At 31.1% G+C, this 18,413-nt stretch overlaps 1 protein-coding gene across 7 annotated transcripts in view; it reads right to left on the bottom strand.

Moving 5' to 3' along the window:
- The window catches only part of LOC118193334 (uncharacterized), a 179,691-nt gene that overhangs the window by 58,384 nt on the left and 102,894 nt on the right, over positions 1–18,413 (bottom strand). For all 7 annotated transcript variants that reach the window (XM_085818527.1, XM_085818521.1, XM_085818526.1 and 4 more), the window contains exon 12: positions 7,702–7,808. In XM_085818527.1, coding sequence (XP_085674653.1) covers positions 7,702–7,808 — 107 coding nt within the window. The remainder of the gene's footprint in view (positions 1–7,701; positions 7,809–18,413) is intronic.

The following is an 18,413-nucleotide window of genomic DNA, read 5'->3' as shown; positions in this document are numbered from 1 at the left end:
ACTTTTTTTGAAATATTCCTAAATTAAGGAATATTAAAAATTTAGTCATTTTTAAAATTTACACTTTATATTCAGGCTAAAAAATCAAAAACAGTACTACCCCCCCCAAAAGTGAATTTTACAATCTTTGTAAAACTATGCCTTTAAGTTGGTGTGTGTGAGGGGGGGGCTTGATAACATCACATGTGCTTCACAATATTTGAAGGGGGGAACAATATGAGAAAACACTAGATTACATCTATAAAAGAACAACACAGAACTAAACTTTACTGCAGGTGTTGAATATAAATATTCTACAATGCACAATAAGAAAAATTTTATTAATTCTAATGACACAGTTTGAAGCTTGAGAAAGAGCAGAAATTTCTGCCTCAAAAATGATGCCCACTCTAGAAAATCCTTCTCTGTAAACAAGGACATATTAAAATAAACTATGGCCGAAAATTTACTTTACTCAGTTCAAGAACTATCACACAGGCTTAATATTTTAAGAAGTAAAGTACATGATAATTTGAAAAAGATCTGATATACAAATTGCTATGATGTATGAGTACCTCACACTTTGTTGAACAGAGCAACAGAATATGCTTGCTTAAGCTTTGGCATGCGATTCTTTGTTAGCTCCCTCCACTTTTTTAAGATAATTTACAGTTATGTGTACAGTCATTAATGTATAAATCCCAAATTTTTACTCATTCTATTACATTCTATGAATTTAATGGGCAGCAGATCTAATTATTGCTTCATCCAGAAAGGTATGCAGTTTTTTAAATTGAAGTGCATTTCCTTCTAATTATTTTATTACTGCTGATAAGAAGTGACCTTGATTAAAGCCAAATGTTTTACATATTTTGTTTTCTGCTCATGCTGCATGATTCTAGCATATGTTGTGGTGCAGTTTTTTTCAGTACAGTGCTAAGAATAGAGAATCCAAAATGCATTTTGGTCACATTAAGTTCTTTCATTTTTTAAATGAGAAAAAATGCTAGTCAGACTACTAATAAAATTTGCATTTTATACAGACAAAGTGTTGCTTCTGATGACACAGTTTGAAGCTTGAGAAAGAGCAGAAATTTCTGCCTCAAAAACAATGTCCGCTCTAGAAAATCCTTCTCTATAAAAAGGACATATTAAAATAAACTATGACCGAAAATTTACTTTACTCAGTTCAAGAACTATCACACAGGCTTAATATTTTAAGAAGTAAAGTACATGATAATTTGAAAAAGATCTGGTATATAAATTGCTATGATGTATGAGTACCTCACACTTTGTTGAACAGAACAACAGAATATGCTTGCTCAAGCTTTGGCATGCGATTCTTTGTTAGCTTCCTCCACTTTTTTTTTTTTTTTTTCAGATGAGAAGTAGATATTATACAAGAAAAGATCACGAGGTAAGCCAAAGAAACCTCCTTTATTAACATCGAGAGGAAGGCAGTATCCCCAAAAGTAATTCTTTGTACAAGGTGGTAATACAAAGAAACTGTACATTATGAATTGTTGCCACCAAATCAGACAAATTCTGAAAAATACTGTTTCCAAATGACTCTCTTAAGAGTAGAAATAAAAAATAAAGCATCCAAAAATAGCCAATCGCCAGGGTCTTGTCTTTCATCATGAAACTTATTCATTATATTCAAGCAAGCATATTCTACTCACCCCACATTTTGAAGAATGTTAGACAAGAGACGTACTGAGCATGACTGGGATGTTTTATATCATCTCCCATATTCATCAGACATTGATCTCACGGATTTTTATCTCTTCAGATAATTTCAAAACCTCTGAATAACTGGAGTTCACTTCTTTACAAATATATCTAATGATTTTTAAAAAAGAAATTTTCCAGTTGCCAAAGAGATGGCAAAAAGTCATAGAACAAAATGGTGCTTATATGCTTCAATGTCATTTTCTTATGTTTTTGTACTATTTCATTTGTATTTAATACTGGAAAACCACAGAACTTTCTGGATGACCCAGTATTTGAATTTTGAAAATGTGCATGTAAAGCTGTTTTCCTTAAATACTGATCCCAGACATGCACTTCTCAATACAAAATATCACAAAATAAGAAACAATCTTATTGAAATACTTTTAGCGAGTTTTGATTTTTCAGAGAGTTCTGTAAATACAAAATCTAACTCTTTATGAGCAAAACGTCACATTGATATTACATTAAACATACTTTAACAAGTTAAATATAAAAACTCAAAAACTAATTTGCAAATAGATTAATAACTGCTTCAAAAAACCATTTGCATGGTTAATAACAACAGCTTTTTTATCCAGTTGGGCATCAAATAAGCAGTTTTGGTAGTTCTCCATAAATCTGGTTAACAGTGATTAATAACAGGTATTAAGAAGTGATTTAAATTAGTAAATATCTTCTAAAACATTTCAGTGGTTTTTCAAATATAGGTATGCAACTGTTTATATATAATTTATTAAAGCTTAGGCATCATTTTATTAACTGGATATTTTGATCTTGAAGGCCAGATAAAGAGTTAAATTTTACATGTATAGAATCTTCTGCAGAGCAGAAACTGTTTTCATAAAATTCTTACCTTATTTTGAAAAACTCTGAAGATGTATGCCCAGAATTAAAAGAAATTAATGCATATATATATAGGAAGTACAAATAAATCTCTGCCTATTTTTTTTATAAAAAATTGGTAATTTATTGTGAAAGAATGGTATGTCATGTTTTATTCGATGTAGTATTCATTGCTAGCCACTACTTTTCCCCATCTTTCTGGCAGCATAGATACTGTGTCAGAAGAATGCTTCATCTTTTGAGACTATCCAAAAGCTCAACCCAATTTTTGGTATCTTCATATAATATAAAGTGCGACTCAGACAGGCTATGTCATCAATTGAAGGGAGTAATCAGATGGAACAATGTCTGGTGAATACAGCCTGAGGGGGGAAAACCTTCTTATCTGAGTATTTCCGAGTAGGTTTAAACCAGCGCAGTAACGTGGATGAATATTATCAGGCAGGAGAATAATTCTGTCATGTCTGTAGTAGTAATGGGTATATTTTTCTTTGAGTGCTTGGCTCGGTCTCATGAGTTGTGTTTGGTAGAGAGGTCTAGTAATGTTTCATTCAGTTTGAGCTACTCATAATGAATGACACCGAGTTGATCCATTCATATACAACATGATTTTTTTTGTCTATGAATATTTGGCTTGGCTATCGACCATGGCCAGGTGGCCCCCACGATTTCTTCTTCTTTTGGTTATCGCAGTGGATACATTTTTCATTACCCGTGACTATACAATTGGGGGGGGGACCCTCTCATTTATACCTGGCATGCAGCATTTCACGTGTAAAAAATCGGAATTCAACATTTCTTGGCTTCATTTCATATGGAACACAATTCAAAAGCTCAAACCAATTTTTGGTATCTTCATATAATATAAAGTGCGAATCAGACAGCTATGAGTCATCTATTGAAGGGAGTAATCAGATGGAACAATGTCTGGTGAATACAGCCTGAGGGGGAGGGGGGGGGAACCTTCTTATCCGAGTTTTTCCAAGTAGGTTTAAACCAGCGCAGTAATGTGGATGAACATTATCAGGCAGGAGAATAATTCTGTCATGTCTGTAGTAGTAATGGGTATATTTTTCTTTGAGTGCTTGGCTCGGTCTCATGAGTTGTGTTTGGTAGAGAGGCCTAGTAATGTTTCATTCAGTTTGAGCTACTCATAATGTATGACACCAAGTTGATCCATTCATATACATGATTTTTTTGTCTATGAATATTTGGCTTGGCTATCGACCATGGCCAGGTGGCCCCCACGATTTCTTCTTCTTTTGTTATCGCAGTGGATACATTTTTCATTACCCGTGACTATACAATTGGGGGGGGGACCCTCTCATTTATACCTAGCATGCAGCATTTCATGTGTAAAAAATCGGAATTCAACATTTCTTGGCTTCATTTCATATGGGACACAATTTCCTTCCTTTGATGTGAAATTGCTTGTTAAGTCATTCCTAATGTAAATGCAAGATTTACTTGCATTTGGCACGAACCTTCATCCAATAATGCTTCCAATTCTGTGTCTTCGTACGCTTTCATCCTTCCCGCTATGCTCTTTGTCTTTGACATAAAAAATTCACCATTCTTAAACTTTTTAAATCACTCATGACAATTTTTCTCACTTAAGGCAGTCCCACCATATGGTTCTATGAGCAACTAATGTGCCTGTCACAGATTTCTTCAAATTAAAGAAGTATATTAAAAGTTCCCACAAATGATGCTCATTTGGCTCAAAAGACATTTTTGCAAGAAAAAAATGGTACTTTTCCGTTTTGCCGGCGCAAACGATAAAGTCGCCAAGAATGGTACAACTGATGCCAAACAATATCTTCGCTGGTAACCTTTTACTTCATTTTCAAAACAAGTCGCAGCCATTTCTTACCAGATTGAATTTTTTTTTCTTTCCAATACTGGCATACAATTACATAAAATATTTACAAATATAATTAAATTTTATGCCCTAAGACCATTCACAGTAATTAAGTCAATTAGGATGCTATCACACCACTTACCCGAAAATACAGAAAAGGCAAAATCGAAGGTTAAATTCATCAATTCTAATGAGAATGCACTAGCGAAGTAAAGCACTGCGGTTTTACATAATTTCTGAGTAAGCTATTAGTACGAATTGAAATAATTCTTGCATTTAAACTTGTATTCCAAATTAAGATTTAACTTGAAATTAATGTAGATAATTATATTTTTGCAGTGCAGTTTACGAGAGATGAGATTACTTGGGGTCACATGATACGAACCAGCGAATCAGGATGTTGAACCATAAGAGCATAGTAAATTCTTAATGTCTTTTTACAAATTTATTGTTTTTATGTATTGGCTTTTTACAAAATTTTAAACCATATTAAAATGTTTATGCCTTCAAAATAAAAAATTCTTAGAACTAACATTTGTTAACATTTTTTATGTGTATACTGTATGTTGTCGCCAACAAAATCTGCTTGGCAAAATTTGCGCCGGCAAAACGGAAAAGTACCCCAAAAATATATGATACTGATATAAAATTGCTTGTATTTCAAGATTATATCGTTATCCCAATATAATATAGGTAGGGTTCCATATAAATATGTATGTATAGGCAAAAAGCTACAACATGTAAATAGTGCATGATCAGGATCAGCCAACACATAGGTTGTTACCAAGTCATGCAACAAGTAAGATATCTTGTATTCAGAAATATATCTAGGAAACTATATTGTTGTTACCAAGCAGATCAAATAGTCCAGCCTTTTTTTGGTTGAAGAAGAAACTATGTTTAGCCAATTGCATCAGTTGACAGAAAATCTCTGAATAACTTTGCATGGATATACTATAAGAGGAAACTGCTTCTTCATAAGTATGATTAATTCAACATGCTTTGTGCAACAATTGGAGGAAAATGCAAAATTTTATTCACACTTCAGTTTTACTGAATGCATTATTTTTTCCTGTTTTGTGCTTCCTCATGTTCAATACTGGATAGAGAGGACTGAAGCGTGATGTTCTTACCTGAGATTTTTTTTTTTTTTACTTATAATCAATAATTATTTTTTACCTTCTACATACTAAAAATATTCCTGAAAAAATGACAGTTAAAGTCAAGTGATGATGTCATGATAGTTATATAGGAGCTCAAAACATATACTTAATAGCTGGTTATTTAACTATGCAAAGTACACAAGGGCTGCCTACCTGAGGAGGATTCCTTTGTAAAGGATTTTTGAAGAGAAACTAGGGGCTCAAATTCATGTTGCACATGGGGAAACTGTGAAAACCAACTATGCGGCCAGCTCGTTTGTTTAAGTTCAAACGCAGGACAAACTACCGTTACTCAACAATCTTTAACTGGTGAGGTTCATACATCTAATACAAAAGCATTTTTAATGTCATACTTCAGTAAGATAAGGTTAGGGTGCGAGGCAATTGCACTTCACATAAAGAAACCCATGAAGATTATTTTATAATTCCCAATGGTTTGTAATGTTTCTGAAAATTTTTCTCATACAGTTTTATATGAAATCTGTGTTTCTATTAATTTAAACATGTTGCTGTTTAAATCTCTTTTATGTTTGAAAATATTTTGTCTTACTTACACAAAATTACTTAAACAATTACTTTTTTTTTGCATGATAAAATGTCCAAAAGATGAAACTAATATATCTTAGATATTAAAAACAAATAAAATTCAGAAATTAACCAAAAAAACTAATAGTTAATTCGAGCGTTTAATGTAACTATGGCTTTAAGATACAGCATAAGCAGGCAGCATGCACACACATATCAATGCTAGACTTATAGATAAAAATATATGATGCTACTATAACTAAGGGGGAAAAAAAAAGAAGGGGGGAGGAAGGTAAAGACATGAATTAATTGCCAAACTTTCTAGAGTTAAGTTTAACTAAACCTTCACTTAAAAAGAGTTACACTCAAAGATAAAGATCATATCTTAAATAAAATAAAGATATGTAATTAAATAAGCTTATATAGTAGGACTAGTTAATATAATATAATCATGTTTGTCCATGGCTATTTTAATAACATTAAACGATGACCAAATATATCCTTTAAAACAGCAATGGAATTTAACTAATTTAACATAAATACAACAAAAAAGCATATAAATAAGTATTTTCACAGAATTTTCATAAGAGAGGGATTTTTTTAATGTAGTACATTCATATCTTTAATACAATAGTTCATTTATGAAATGTTTATAACATTTCTGGGAATTATTTGCCCAATGCTATACATCTAAATCTTCATACTTGGTATGCCTCATTCACTGGAAGGGAACATGTAAATGTAAAATTTTAAGTTATTCAAAAAGTAATAATCTCCTTTATTCAAACTGTAGACATTTTCTATTGAATGTACAAATTTATTTATAGTAAGATTCAGTTCGTTTAACATGGATAATTAATTTATTTAAGAATTCATACAAAAAATACCTGAATTAAGTTACGATAAAAAAATCTAATACTGCTGTTATTGTCTTGTCCATAAATTTCATGGAAGAATGGTTGTCAGAGCCTCAAGGAAATTGGATATTTATTTCCACATCAGTTTTGAAGCAGAGCACCCCAAGAGATGGTCTGAGGGTCTCTCACCCCTCTTCCCTACAAACAATCCACTCGAGAGGCCTTTCGGCTCACCATATATTTAGAGTACGCCCATGCCGCAATGACACCATACATTTACAAACATCCATGTTTTCTCTGGGATTTGAACCTGGGTACTTTAGTACCGTAGTAGGCTCCCCTAAACACTGCACAACCATCTGGACAGCATCTAATACTGCTTCAACTGTCAAGTTATATTTCCACTAATTTTTATATTATTAAACAATAGAAAGAAAACCTAGCAAAATCAGCAATGACTAAGGAAATAAGATGCAAGTTTGCTCCAAAAATGTTTTTGAAAATTGCGTTTTGAGCCAAAAAGTTCCTTACTTGGCTTTTAGAGCAAAATGTGGCATAAAATGAAAGAAGTCAATAATAAAATATTTCAAAACAAAAACATTCTTAAATATTTAAAATCCTTAAAAAATAAATAAAGGAAAATTAAATAATTTCACTGCTTAAACTGATACCTAAATGAATATTTTGAAACAATTTATATTTTAAATTTGAATTTACATAGTTAAAAATTCAAACTAACTTGGTAGTATCCATTGCAGAACAGTTTGCAGACAGCTCTGTCAATAATAAAGGATTAACAGTTTCACTGTAAGCATGGGAATCCTGCACCATATTAGAAACAGAATGCTGAAAAAAAAAATGAATGAAGTTAAATATGGATAGACTTATGATGGAATAAGAGTGAAATTTTTAATACATATATGGCTCAAAATTGAACAACAAACACAAAACAAAAAACTTACACTTTTTATAAAATATGATAAACTTTATATCATACATGAACACAAACAAAATTTTTTACAATGAAAATAATTATTATAATAAATACAAAATTAGTGACAAAAATTTAAATTTTTTTACATGTAAATCAATGTTCAAGAAGAAATGATAATTAGGGTAGCAATTTTATTGTTAAAGTGGGAAAACAAATTATGTAGCTCAAACACAGGGTAAAGAGCACATGTTTAATAAACTTTTATTGATATAAGATTTAACTAATAAAAAAACTATATATATAAAAAAAAGCTGTACAGTGTAAAATATGGAAAGAACAATTGAATAATGAAGTTAATGTATTTTGATAATGAGAAATATTTATTTGCATATGCTACAATAGCCAATATTGAAATATGGGAGATTTTTCACAATGCATAGTGATGCAACAAATTTAACAGAACCTCTCCTGATCTATAACATAAATTTTAGCACTGCCAGGAATGATATTTTTGAAGGAGCAAACTAGTTGCCAACATAAAATCTTTTCACTTTCTGGTAGCGTTCTACGCTGAATTATGTTGGCACATATTCCATCATTTCATGCCAGTATTCACAAATTTGGGTGCAGGATAAAATTTTCCTTTCTTGAAAGAGCACGACTAAATTTTCACTTAATCGTAAATAGAAAATTGTCATCATTTTGAATCCCAGAAAAAATTTTGTAACAATTCCCTTAATTTTGAATAAAAGTTTGCTACATTGTTTGGTGATAAATTCCATCAAACATGGTGATTAATTATTAGTCATTGGTAAAACTGTCAACTTTTCAGAAAGCTTTTAAACCTCATAAATTAAAACTAATATTTAATGTGATTGTAATCATGCAAATAAACTTAGCATCAAAACATTTACAGATTTAAAATGGAATTTAATATAAATAGTCATCAAGTAAACATCAATCAAGTTATCATAAAATTTCTAGACTAAATTAAGCAGTTTAGCTAGAATAAAATATAATCAAAAAATTGTATCAAAATTCATTCATAAAAAATTACATCTGCATAACATGTTTATTTACAGATGATGATTAATGTACTTTCCCCTCTGCCATTCTGACAAATAAAACTGTCCTCAGCTTGTGAAGATCTTTATTCCAGCTGACACTAATCAAACCTTGATATGCCAGCATGGAAATACTTGAACTGCAGTTTTGGATTCTTGGAAGTTCGACGAAACTAATAAATAAGCCACAGGATTTAAACATTTTACAATGAATTACTTATATATAATTCTGTAGCTTCCAATACGAGTATGTACACTCAAAATACTGAAAGACCTTGGGATTCGGTAATATGGCGAAATACGAAATCATGGCAGAATCGTGCAGCATCATATTGAATCAATTAAAATGAATTTGTGTGGCACCATGTTTATAAAGAAGATTAGTATTTTTTTGCTATTTCCAATGCCATTAGATAATTTAAGCTGCCAGAATGGCTGGCATAATGAATGTTTATGTTTAATGAATTTGCCAGATAATCTCAGAGCTTGAGTTTATTTAAATTTTTTATATGCTGCACCTATTTTGATTTCAGAATTACATTTGCATACAGTTCAAGAAACAAAGTTACTATTTTGTAAAAACAAAACATTGCACATCTGTTTTGACATTTTAGGATATTTACAGACTATAGGTTACTATTTGTAATATTCTTGTGCATAATATGTCCTTTCATATTAAACCGATAATTCTCTTCAAATATGTAACTGACTTTTTTTAGTCTCTCTCATATTTTTTGAGATAAGATCATTATTTCCTGAATTTCAGTGGAAGGGAGAGCTGCAGTTCATCTCATTTTGCAGAGCACTTTTTTTAAACCGTAACTAACTAAGACATTATGTACTGAAACACACTCTGTTCACTAGTTATATAGAAATGAATATAAATTTTTTGTTAACCCTGCATAATCAGATATTCATAGAAAGTATTGATAATCAGCTGCCTTTTATGAAAGTTATGAAAGTGCCAAAATACAGATATTCTCCAGTAATACAAAAAACCACAATTTTCACTGGAAAATTCTAAATTAGTATAAACGTGTACAATATACAGTCCACCTCTTTAACTCTTTGTGGTGCACTATACTTTAAAGTCGGAATTTCAACAAAAAAAATTGTATGCAGTCTATCTAGGCCTAAAGGAAAATACAGGTAAAATTTTGTATAAATTGCACTTACCGTTTTAATTCTGTGGGTGTTCCATGAGGTGGAACACTGCGCTGCCAGAGATTTTAAAAGTGCGACTAAGCAAGCATTGCAGTGAAGCACGGAAATGAGTAGGAGTGTTTTTATAGTAATGAAAAAACACTGTATATTATTATATTATGGCTGTATACAGTCAAAAGTCGTTAATCCGGACTCGTCGGGACTTCGGCGATTCCAGATTATAGATCATAAGTTTAAATCTGGTAAGATGGCATGCAGAAATTATAAAATTAAAAATATGAAACCATAATTTATGAAATAAAGAACAATTATGATCTAAAGGGTATCAAAATTTACAATTAAAAAAAAAGGCTTAATATTTATTTGTTTACTTTATTAAACATTTCTTTCAATGTAAGTTGTTTAAGTTGCTTCGTTTTTTATGTGATAATACATTCTCTTTAATTCTATAAACAGACATAATTTCTTGTTCAGTTACAAAGTTCCGCTGTTTAAGTCCTATAATTGCTGTGTCGAGAATACCGACTAATTTGTCAATCGAAATTTTTTCCTTTTCAATAACCTCTGTCACTTTCTTCACTATCGGAAGCGAATTAAAATGATGAGGAATTTGATTTAAATCATATCAAAGACAGAGTACATCAAGATGAAATACTACATTTAGTAAGGAATTATAAGTCAAATAAAATAAAAACATCTGCCCTTGAGATAAGGATAGTGCTGACAGATCAACTTTCAATTCATTGCGCGCCGCGGCGTTAAAGACAAACAAATGTTAAAGTTTAGATAAACAAAGGATATGCCTTTATCCATTTTTTGCAGCAATTCCACCTTTTGTTTAATGGACTTCGAAACATACTTTCGCTTTGTAGATCCTTTACATATTAGTAAATATATATCAGAAATTCTATTTAACATAATCGAAAGTTCAAGCTTACTTTTATAAAATTGCTCTAACAGTCTGCAAAAAATAATAAGCCGAATCCAATTCGAAGATTAAGGAACAACGCAATCTGCAACATTAACTGAATTAGATAATTTTAGCTCAGCTTATACCGTCCGTTATACATTAAACGCGCATTCGTAAATGTATTTTGCGCACGCACATATTCGCAGCCGTAAAGGTCTTATGTGACGCATGCGCAGAAAGTTTGTAGCTTTGAGGTCCGGATTATAGATCATTCTGGATTATGGGTGTTCAAATTAACGACTTTTGACTGTACATGGTTTTCTGGATATACACAACATTCTTGAATAAATATGGATAAATGAGATAAATATGTGTATACACAAGTCCTATATACAAAGATATTTACAAATTTTTCGTTTTCTTAGCTTTGTGAAATTGTTCAAAGCATGTCGCACCTTTTTAATAGAAGCACAAAACAACTTTGCAGGTTTTGAACAAAAAACTTGTTTTGTGCAGCTTCTTGTTCCGTGCAACAATATGTTTAGGATTCCAAGTAAAAACTTGAGGCTGCGTAGAGGGGCCTGGGTAAGATGGATCATCAACCTTCTCATCAAATAAATAAGTTTCATCCAGCATACCACAATAGGATTACACAAGTGGTTCAGGAGCATATATCAGTACTGCTGATATCTTCATGCTCTGATTCAGAATAAGAGGGTAATTCATGAAACACTTTTAGCGCTTTGGAAAGAGACTTCTTCGTGCCATTTATGGAAAATTAATAATAAAAATTAACTACAATTAAAATACTAACAATAAAGAAAAATAAGCTATACATACACAAAAAAATATCTACACAATTATTGAAAATAAATGAAAATAAACAGACTAAAAAACGACAGCAAAAAATTCGTGCAGCTCTAAGTAAAGATGACTCGAGCTACTGATAAAAATCCCGCCTGAAAATTGCTCACAAAAATTTCAAGATGACCATATTAGGGCTTTCATAGCACAAACCACACCTCACCCCTCAAGACTGCTTTGTTTAAATTCATATCCCCAAAACAACGTAAATAGAAACCATATGCAACAGATGTTTTCTCCTAAGACAGATGTTGTGATGCATAATAGCAAGAGATCGCTAAAGGCGCAGTGTTCCCGCTAATAGAACACTCCGTTTTATTCAATGATTCGTGCATTCTTTTTGTACGAAAAATGTAAAAAAAAATATATAGCAAATAATATAGAGTACAGCCATCAAAATTATACAGAAATTGTTTTTCAAAGAAATATTTTTGTATCACGAAAAAAATATAGAAAATAAGTGGATTTTAATAACACATCATAAATGAAAATTCTGGGTCTCGTTGTGACATGCTGCCATTGACTATTTAAAAAGAGAAGTTCGAAGTATATTATAAAGGCATTTTTATCCATTTATGGTTGAATTTAACGGTTTCAGAAGCAATTCAAGTTGGGTGTTCCATGTAGTGGAAAAATGAGCAACAAAGGGTTAACTTGTTAACAAGACTAATTTTTTATGCATTCAAGCCATTTAGTCAACTACTCTATCAGCAAGGAATAAGAAATAAAGTCAACCTTATTTAACGCAATGAGCATATGGGGCAAATGTCCCAGCCGCAAGAAAAAGGTTAAAAGGTCATTGTTGGAATCAAGAAAAAATTATTTACTTACAGTAACAAATACCTGGAGTTAAAGAATAAATATTTTTTGATAGAAATGAGAAAAATACTTAAATAATTAAATAAAATGAAAATTATGAATGCCATTAAAATATTAAATACATTTTTACAATCAATCCCTCATTAGCAGACATCCACAAGACTAAGGTTTTGTCCAATACTGGGATGTGAATTGATCTGCTATTTCAAGGGTCTGGGGGTTCAGAAATAGTCCATTACCAGAGGTTTATTTTGAAATTAATGTCTGATTTGTAGAATGACTGCTGATAATTCTCTGTTCAGTTTCATACAAATACTTGTGATCTGATGTTATTTACCTAACACATACTTGCCAAGTTATGAGACTCAAAAATCAGGAGATTTTTCTCAACAAAAAGATTTTTTAAATGATAAAAATATATTTTTTAATAATAAATTTACTTTAAATAGTTACTAGTTAATATCTGAAAGTTCAGTTACTAATTCTTCAATCAAACAAGCACAAAAATTTTTACATGCAAAAAAACGTTTTTATTATTTGTATCTTTTAACCCTTTGAGACGGGCGGTGGGACGCCCTAAGTTTTTTTACTTCCAGATGAAAGCTGTGAAATTCCATTTAAAATACATACAATTACACCTTTTAGTTCTCTAAATGTATAACAGATGGAAGCACTAGCATTCATTCATGGAAATAATGTAAAATAAAAATTCTTTGCAGCTCTAATTTTGAAGCAGTTTTTTTTCTTAATTTCTAATGCAATTTAAATCGTCTGAACAACTTTTGGTGTCAGAATGAATATTTTTACGTGAAAGTTTCCTTTTCTAATAAAAATTATTATTTAAATTCATATATATTAATTAAGAATGGTTGAAATTAAAAAGTGGGAACAAGGTCCCACCGCACACGTAGAAATTGCTGCTACTAGGTGGCAGCACCGTTCAAATATTTTTAAAATTCAACTATTATGTTATCATGTTCGTTTTATATGTTGATAACACAAATTTATATTTTTTAATAAATTGCAATAATGTTAAAACTTGAAAAATATTTAGTATTTTTTCCAAAAGAAATGAAAATATAACTCTGTAACACGAAATATGATTGAATACTGAATGGACATGTGAATGTGCTTCACCATAGAAAAATATCCTAAGCAGAGGAAAGAGGTGAAATGCAAATAAACATGACAGCCTTTTAAATATCTTCCTTTTCAAACCTGTAGCAAATAAAGTACTGGAGCAAAAATCTTCTCTGTTTCAAATCTATTATGAAATCATTAAAAAATATCTAAAAAGTCGTACAGCGAGCGATTTTTTAAAAAAAATTATGCAATTTTTTTGAAAAAATATTTTTTATTTTGCAAATATGATCAACATTTTCTAAATAATTATTCAAAAACGCTTTTTATATCTTGCATTTTCATTTGGTTGCTAAAACTGTTAGGAGAATTTACACTGAGGCAAAGATGCCATTTTACTGCTCTAGATGTGTGGTGGGACAAGCAGTATCCCTCCACATTATGAATTACTTTAAAAGTTTACCTCTTTTTTCCTCCATGAAATAACACTGTTTTAGGAGCTAATTATCTATGTGTAAAGTTTTTTTTTTTTTTTTTTTTTTTTTTTTTTTTTAATGCACCAAACCTCAAAGGGTTAACTAAAAATAATAATAATAATAATACTTCAATCAGTTTTTATACAAATGCTATGAACAGTGGCAGATTTTGCTATCATTAAGAAAGAAACTTCATAATTTTGTTCAGAGCAGTTGCCACATAGGCCTACTTTAGCTAATAAAAAATTTTCTAATGTATATCCCCACTTATTGGTAAAGAATCTGTCCCTTCTTCAGCTGCTAAATTTAAGATGAGACAGGTGAACTTCATAGTTTGCAAATCTGTATTTTCCTTTTTTAAGATGCCTGCAACGCCAGTCTTCAAGCTTACCAATTAGTGGTGCATTATTAGCACCATGTCCTATGCAATTATACAGAGCTATTGATTTTCTTTTAAATTTTTAATAATTAGCTGCTTTATATTAAAGCCTGTTGAATGTCCTTCTAAAGTGGGGACAGAAAGCAGACATATACTCAATTTCTGAAGGCAGTGTATTAAAAAAGGAACAACAATTAGATACAGTTTTGAATCAGTATTATTGCTTCCTTAGTGAGGGAGAATAAACTGTTTTAATGCAATCAATAACAGAAGATTTAATTTTAATACCAATTTCTTTAACGATTGCAGGCGTCCCAGTTCTTGCACTAAGTATTTCTTAGCAATTTCAATATTGGGAAACAATTTTCTAAATAAACGTGCAGCATGATCAGATGCATTCAGTCACAGGTTTGTGCTCCAGTAAAAAGGCAGAAAACAGACATTCTGCATTAATAAATTTTCAGGCCAGTTTCCCCAAAAAAGTTAATTTTTTTTTTCCGACTAAAATTTATCTTGTCCTCGTGTTTTTTGGGTATGCACATGTTTGAGAACATCGGCCCTTCCACTGTGAAATCGAAAAATACCAATGACAAACGGTACACATCGCAAACGTATAACATTTCTTTGAATAAATAATAGAAGGAAAGTCATCTGTGTACGATTTTTGAAAAGTACATGAGTATTTCACCTTTTTCACAGACATAACTAAAACAAAAGATTGTAATTTCTTAAACTATTTTTTGCAAGCACGTGCACTCACACTGCTCAGAGCCAAGATAAATGAAATAACAACCTTGATCTTGCTTTGTGCTCATTGACTAATATAAGACAGATGATATGCAGTGGTGCTCGATGCTCATTGGATAATAGGAACACGATGGTCTTGAATGCTTATGCTGTCACTCACAAAGCAGAAGCACGCCATAATTCCTCACTGATGAAACGATTTTGGTTTTCTATGTAATCTAGAAAAAAACCAAGTGCTTTCAGATGGCCCCAATCACTTTTTTTTTTTGGTGCTAATAACAAAGTATTAAGCAAAGATACAGGCAACTCTGCTAACATATTATTACATACACATAAATTTTAATATTTTTTACTGATGACCAATTTTCCAAAACATTCCTTTTGGTTGGTGCCTTTTTAAGAAATTTCCTTATAAACTTTCAGATCTAATTTTACCAAATTTCCTTACCAACACAACATTTTAGAAATCAGCTGACTGTCTGATAAAATCTGAAAACAATTTCTTCCCCTTGATTGGGAACAGGCTATGGGATTACAAATGGAGCTGCAATGGAACTTGGGAAACCTATGCACCTAATTCTCTAAGAGAAAAAATAGCTTACATTTATTTAGTTTTCATAACCAACAACTGCTGACTGATTTGATAGATTCCTAAGTAATGAAGAAAAACTCAGCAGGAAAACTCTGGACGAAAAAGGAACAAGTTTTCCTTGTAATACCATCCAAAAAATAAAATATATCCGTAAATAGGCTACATTATTATTAAACATAATTTAATTAACATAATTATTAATAAGTTTGATAATAAAATACACTTTATGAAATTTATCAAATAGCATTACATATTTTACACTTATAATAGTTCGGCATATTTGAAAGAAGATAAGTGACATTTTATTTATGTTTTACTAATAGTTTCATGCTAATTTTTTTAATGTCTCACTTTGTCACATACTTGCTCAATCTCGAGGTTTAGTAAATAAGAGGTAGATTTTATGTCAAGTGGCATAGGTTGAAATGAGAAGTAAAATCATAATCAGAATCATTTATAACAAAAGACTGGCTGTTGTGACCACTGTTCCTTGCCTAGAGAGAGACCCTGTTGATCAGAACAAAACTGAAAGACCTGATGTGGGCACGGTTGCCATGTTTTGAAAGTTAGTTGGGCTCTGTCCGATGCAGTTAGTGTCGTAGCTTCGTGTAGAGTTATAGCGGTTGTAACCCAGTTAATATACTTTAAGGTTTCAATAAGCCACTAAAGCACCAGAGGTGATACTAAGTTGCTTTGTATTATTTCAGGTCTCACTAGATATGAAGAATAAGTTTTATATGAATTTTTACATTTTTGTGTTTTATCTTGTACTATGATAAGGATTAATGAAAGGCAATAACTTGCTTTAATATGCAGAGATAATTTTTAAGGGTAAGCAGTTAGTTATAAATAATTAAATTAGGTAGTTAGATAACCTTAGTCATTATGGATTTACATGACCACTATTAAATTTTACTTATTTAACATTATTTGTTAAAAAGCCCTATTAAAATCACAATCTAATAAAATTTCACAGTTTAAAACACATGCAATTTATGCCATCGATTCTTAAATGATATTAGGACACATATACATCAAAAACTACAAAAGATTTATGTTTTATAGCAACAACACTCAACAAAATATTTATGTGTCTTTTTAATTTGAAGCCTGCCTAGACATTTTGGCTAATTTATATCAATTTCCTTTTCTTTAAGCATCTTTTCTAAGAATTAGAAATTTCTCTCAATATGCAAACCACTGTTCTCACGAGTTTCTGCATGCTTTATCTCCTAACTTGTCAACCTCTCCACAATGTACCTATGAGGGTTTACCTAATCTGATAAAAGTTAAATAGTCCAACCCCCCCCCGATAGACGTGAAATAAATTATCGCTATGTCTGAAAGTAACTACAAAGGTTTAAATAAGCCTCTTATTTAAAAAGAACTTGAATACATGTTCTTATGCTAACAAAATCAATTGCAACTTGTGGTGATGTTATTAAACAACAACAGTCAAATTCAAGCAAAAAATGTGGACCAGTGGTCAAAGACTTTACAATTTAACTTTAATTTTAGTTGGCTCAATAACTCTATTGTCATAACAAATTCAAATGTCAGCAGCGATAATGCAGACAAAAAATTACAAATTATCAGAGCTGGCAGGAACTATTGAGTGAGCAAGCAGAGATTAAAAACACATTCTGCCTTACACACCAAAAACCTCAGTTTAAAAACTGTCTAAGTGATTTGCATTATGGGGAGGAAATAGAAATGGGAAATCATAGTAAAGGCTGAAACTATAAACAAGTGGGTAATTTACATAATAATAACTGTATATATATTTGAAGAATAATTTTCTTTCTCTGTATGTATTCAGTTTTTTTCTTCAACCCGCTTCCTTTTCATTTTAGAATTTTTGGATTTCTGTTATTCTAAAAAAAGTAAATGCATTTAGAATATATAGAAAAAGCTGCTAATTTTATTTCTTTAGTAATACGAACATTCAGAAGAAGTATGAAATATATATGGTAAGGGCTGGTTACAGAGCTGGTGTGACAGAATTTTTAGAATTTAGTGACACACCGAGCAACAAAATCTAGAAATGGCAAAACTTTAAGAATTTAGAGCAGGCACTGGAAGCAGAATTTTGAAAGGCACTAGTCAGCAAAATTTTGGATCTACAGAGAGAAGTTTAATGTTCCACGTGATTGCTCCAGGTGATATAATGCCTAGCATCAAACCTGTGTATGATGCATTAACACATACTAGATTAATCTTTTAAATTGCCAGTTTTCCAATTTCTTTATTAATCAAAAAATTCCTTTCTATAATGCCTATCCACGTGATACTATTAGAAGCATTTTAAATATTTTCCATGCTTGTGTCTAGTGAAAAGTAGAGAAAACAAAGGGAAAATGAACACGTTAAGAAAAAGATTCTAGTATCAGAAGTAAAACATTCAAATATTATGTTTACATTG

Source organism: Stegodyphus dumicola, chromosome 6 (genome assembly GCF_044657685.1).
Source record: "Stegodyphus dumicola isolate Sdum_Otavi_A_Nest chromosome 6, ASM4465768v1".
In the NCBI taxonomy this organism is placed as follows: domain Eukaryota; kingdom Metazoa; phylum Arthropoda; class Arachnida; order Araneae; family Eresidae; genus Stegodyphus; species Stegodyphus dumicola.
This window is presented reverse-complemented; position numbering and strand designations above follow the sequence as displayed.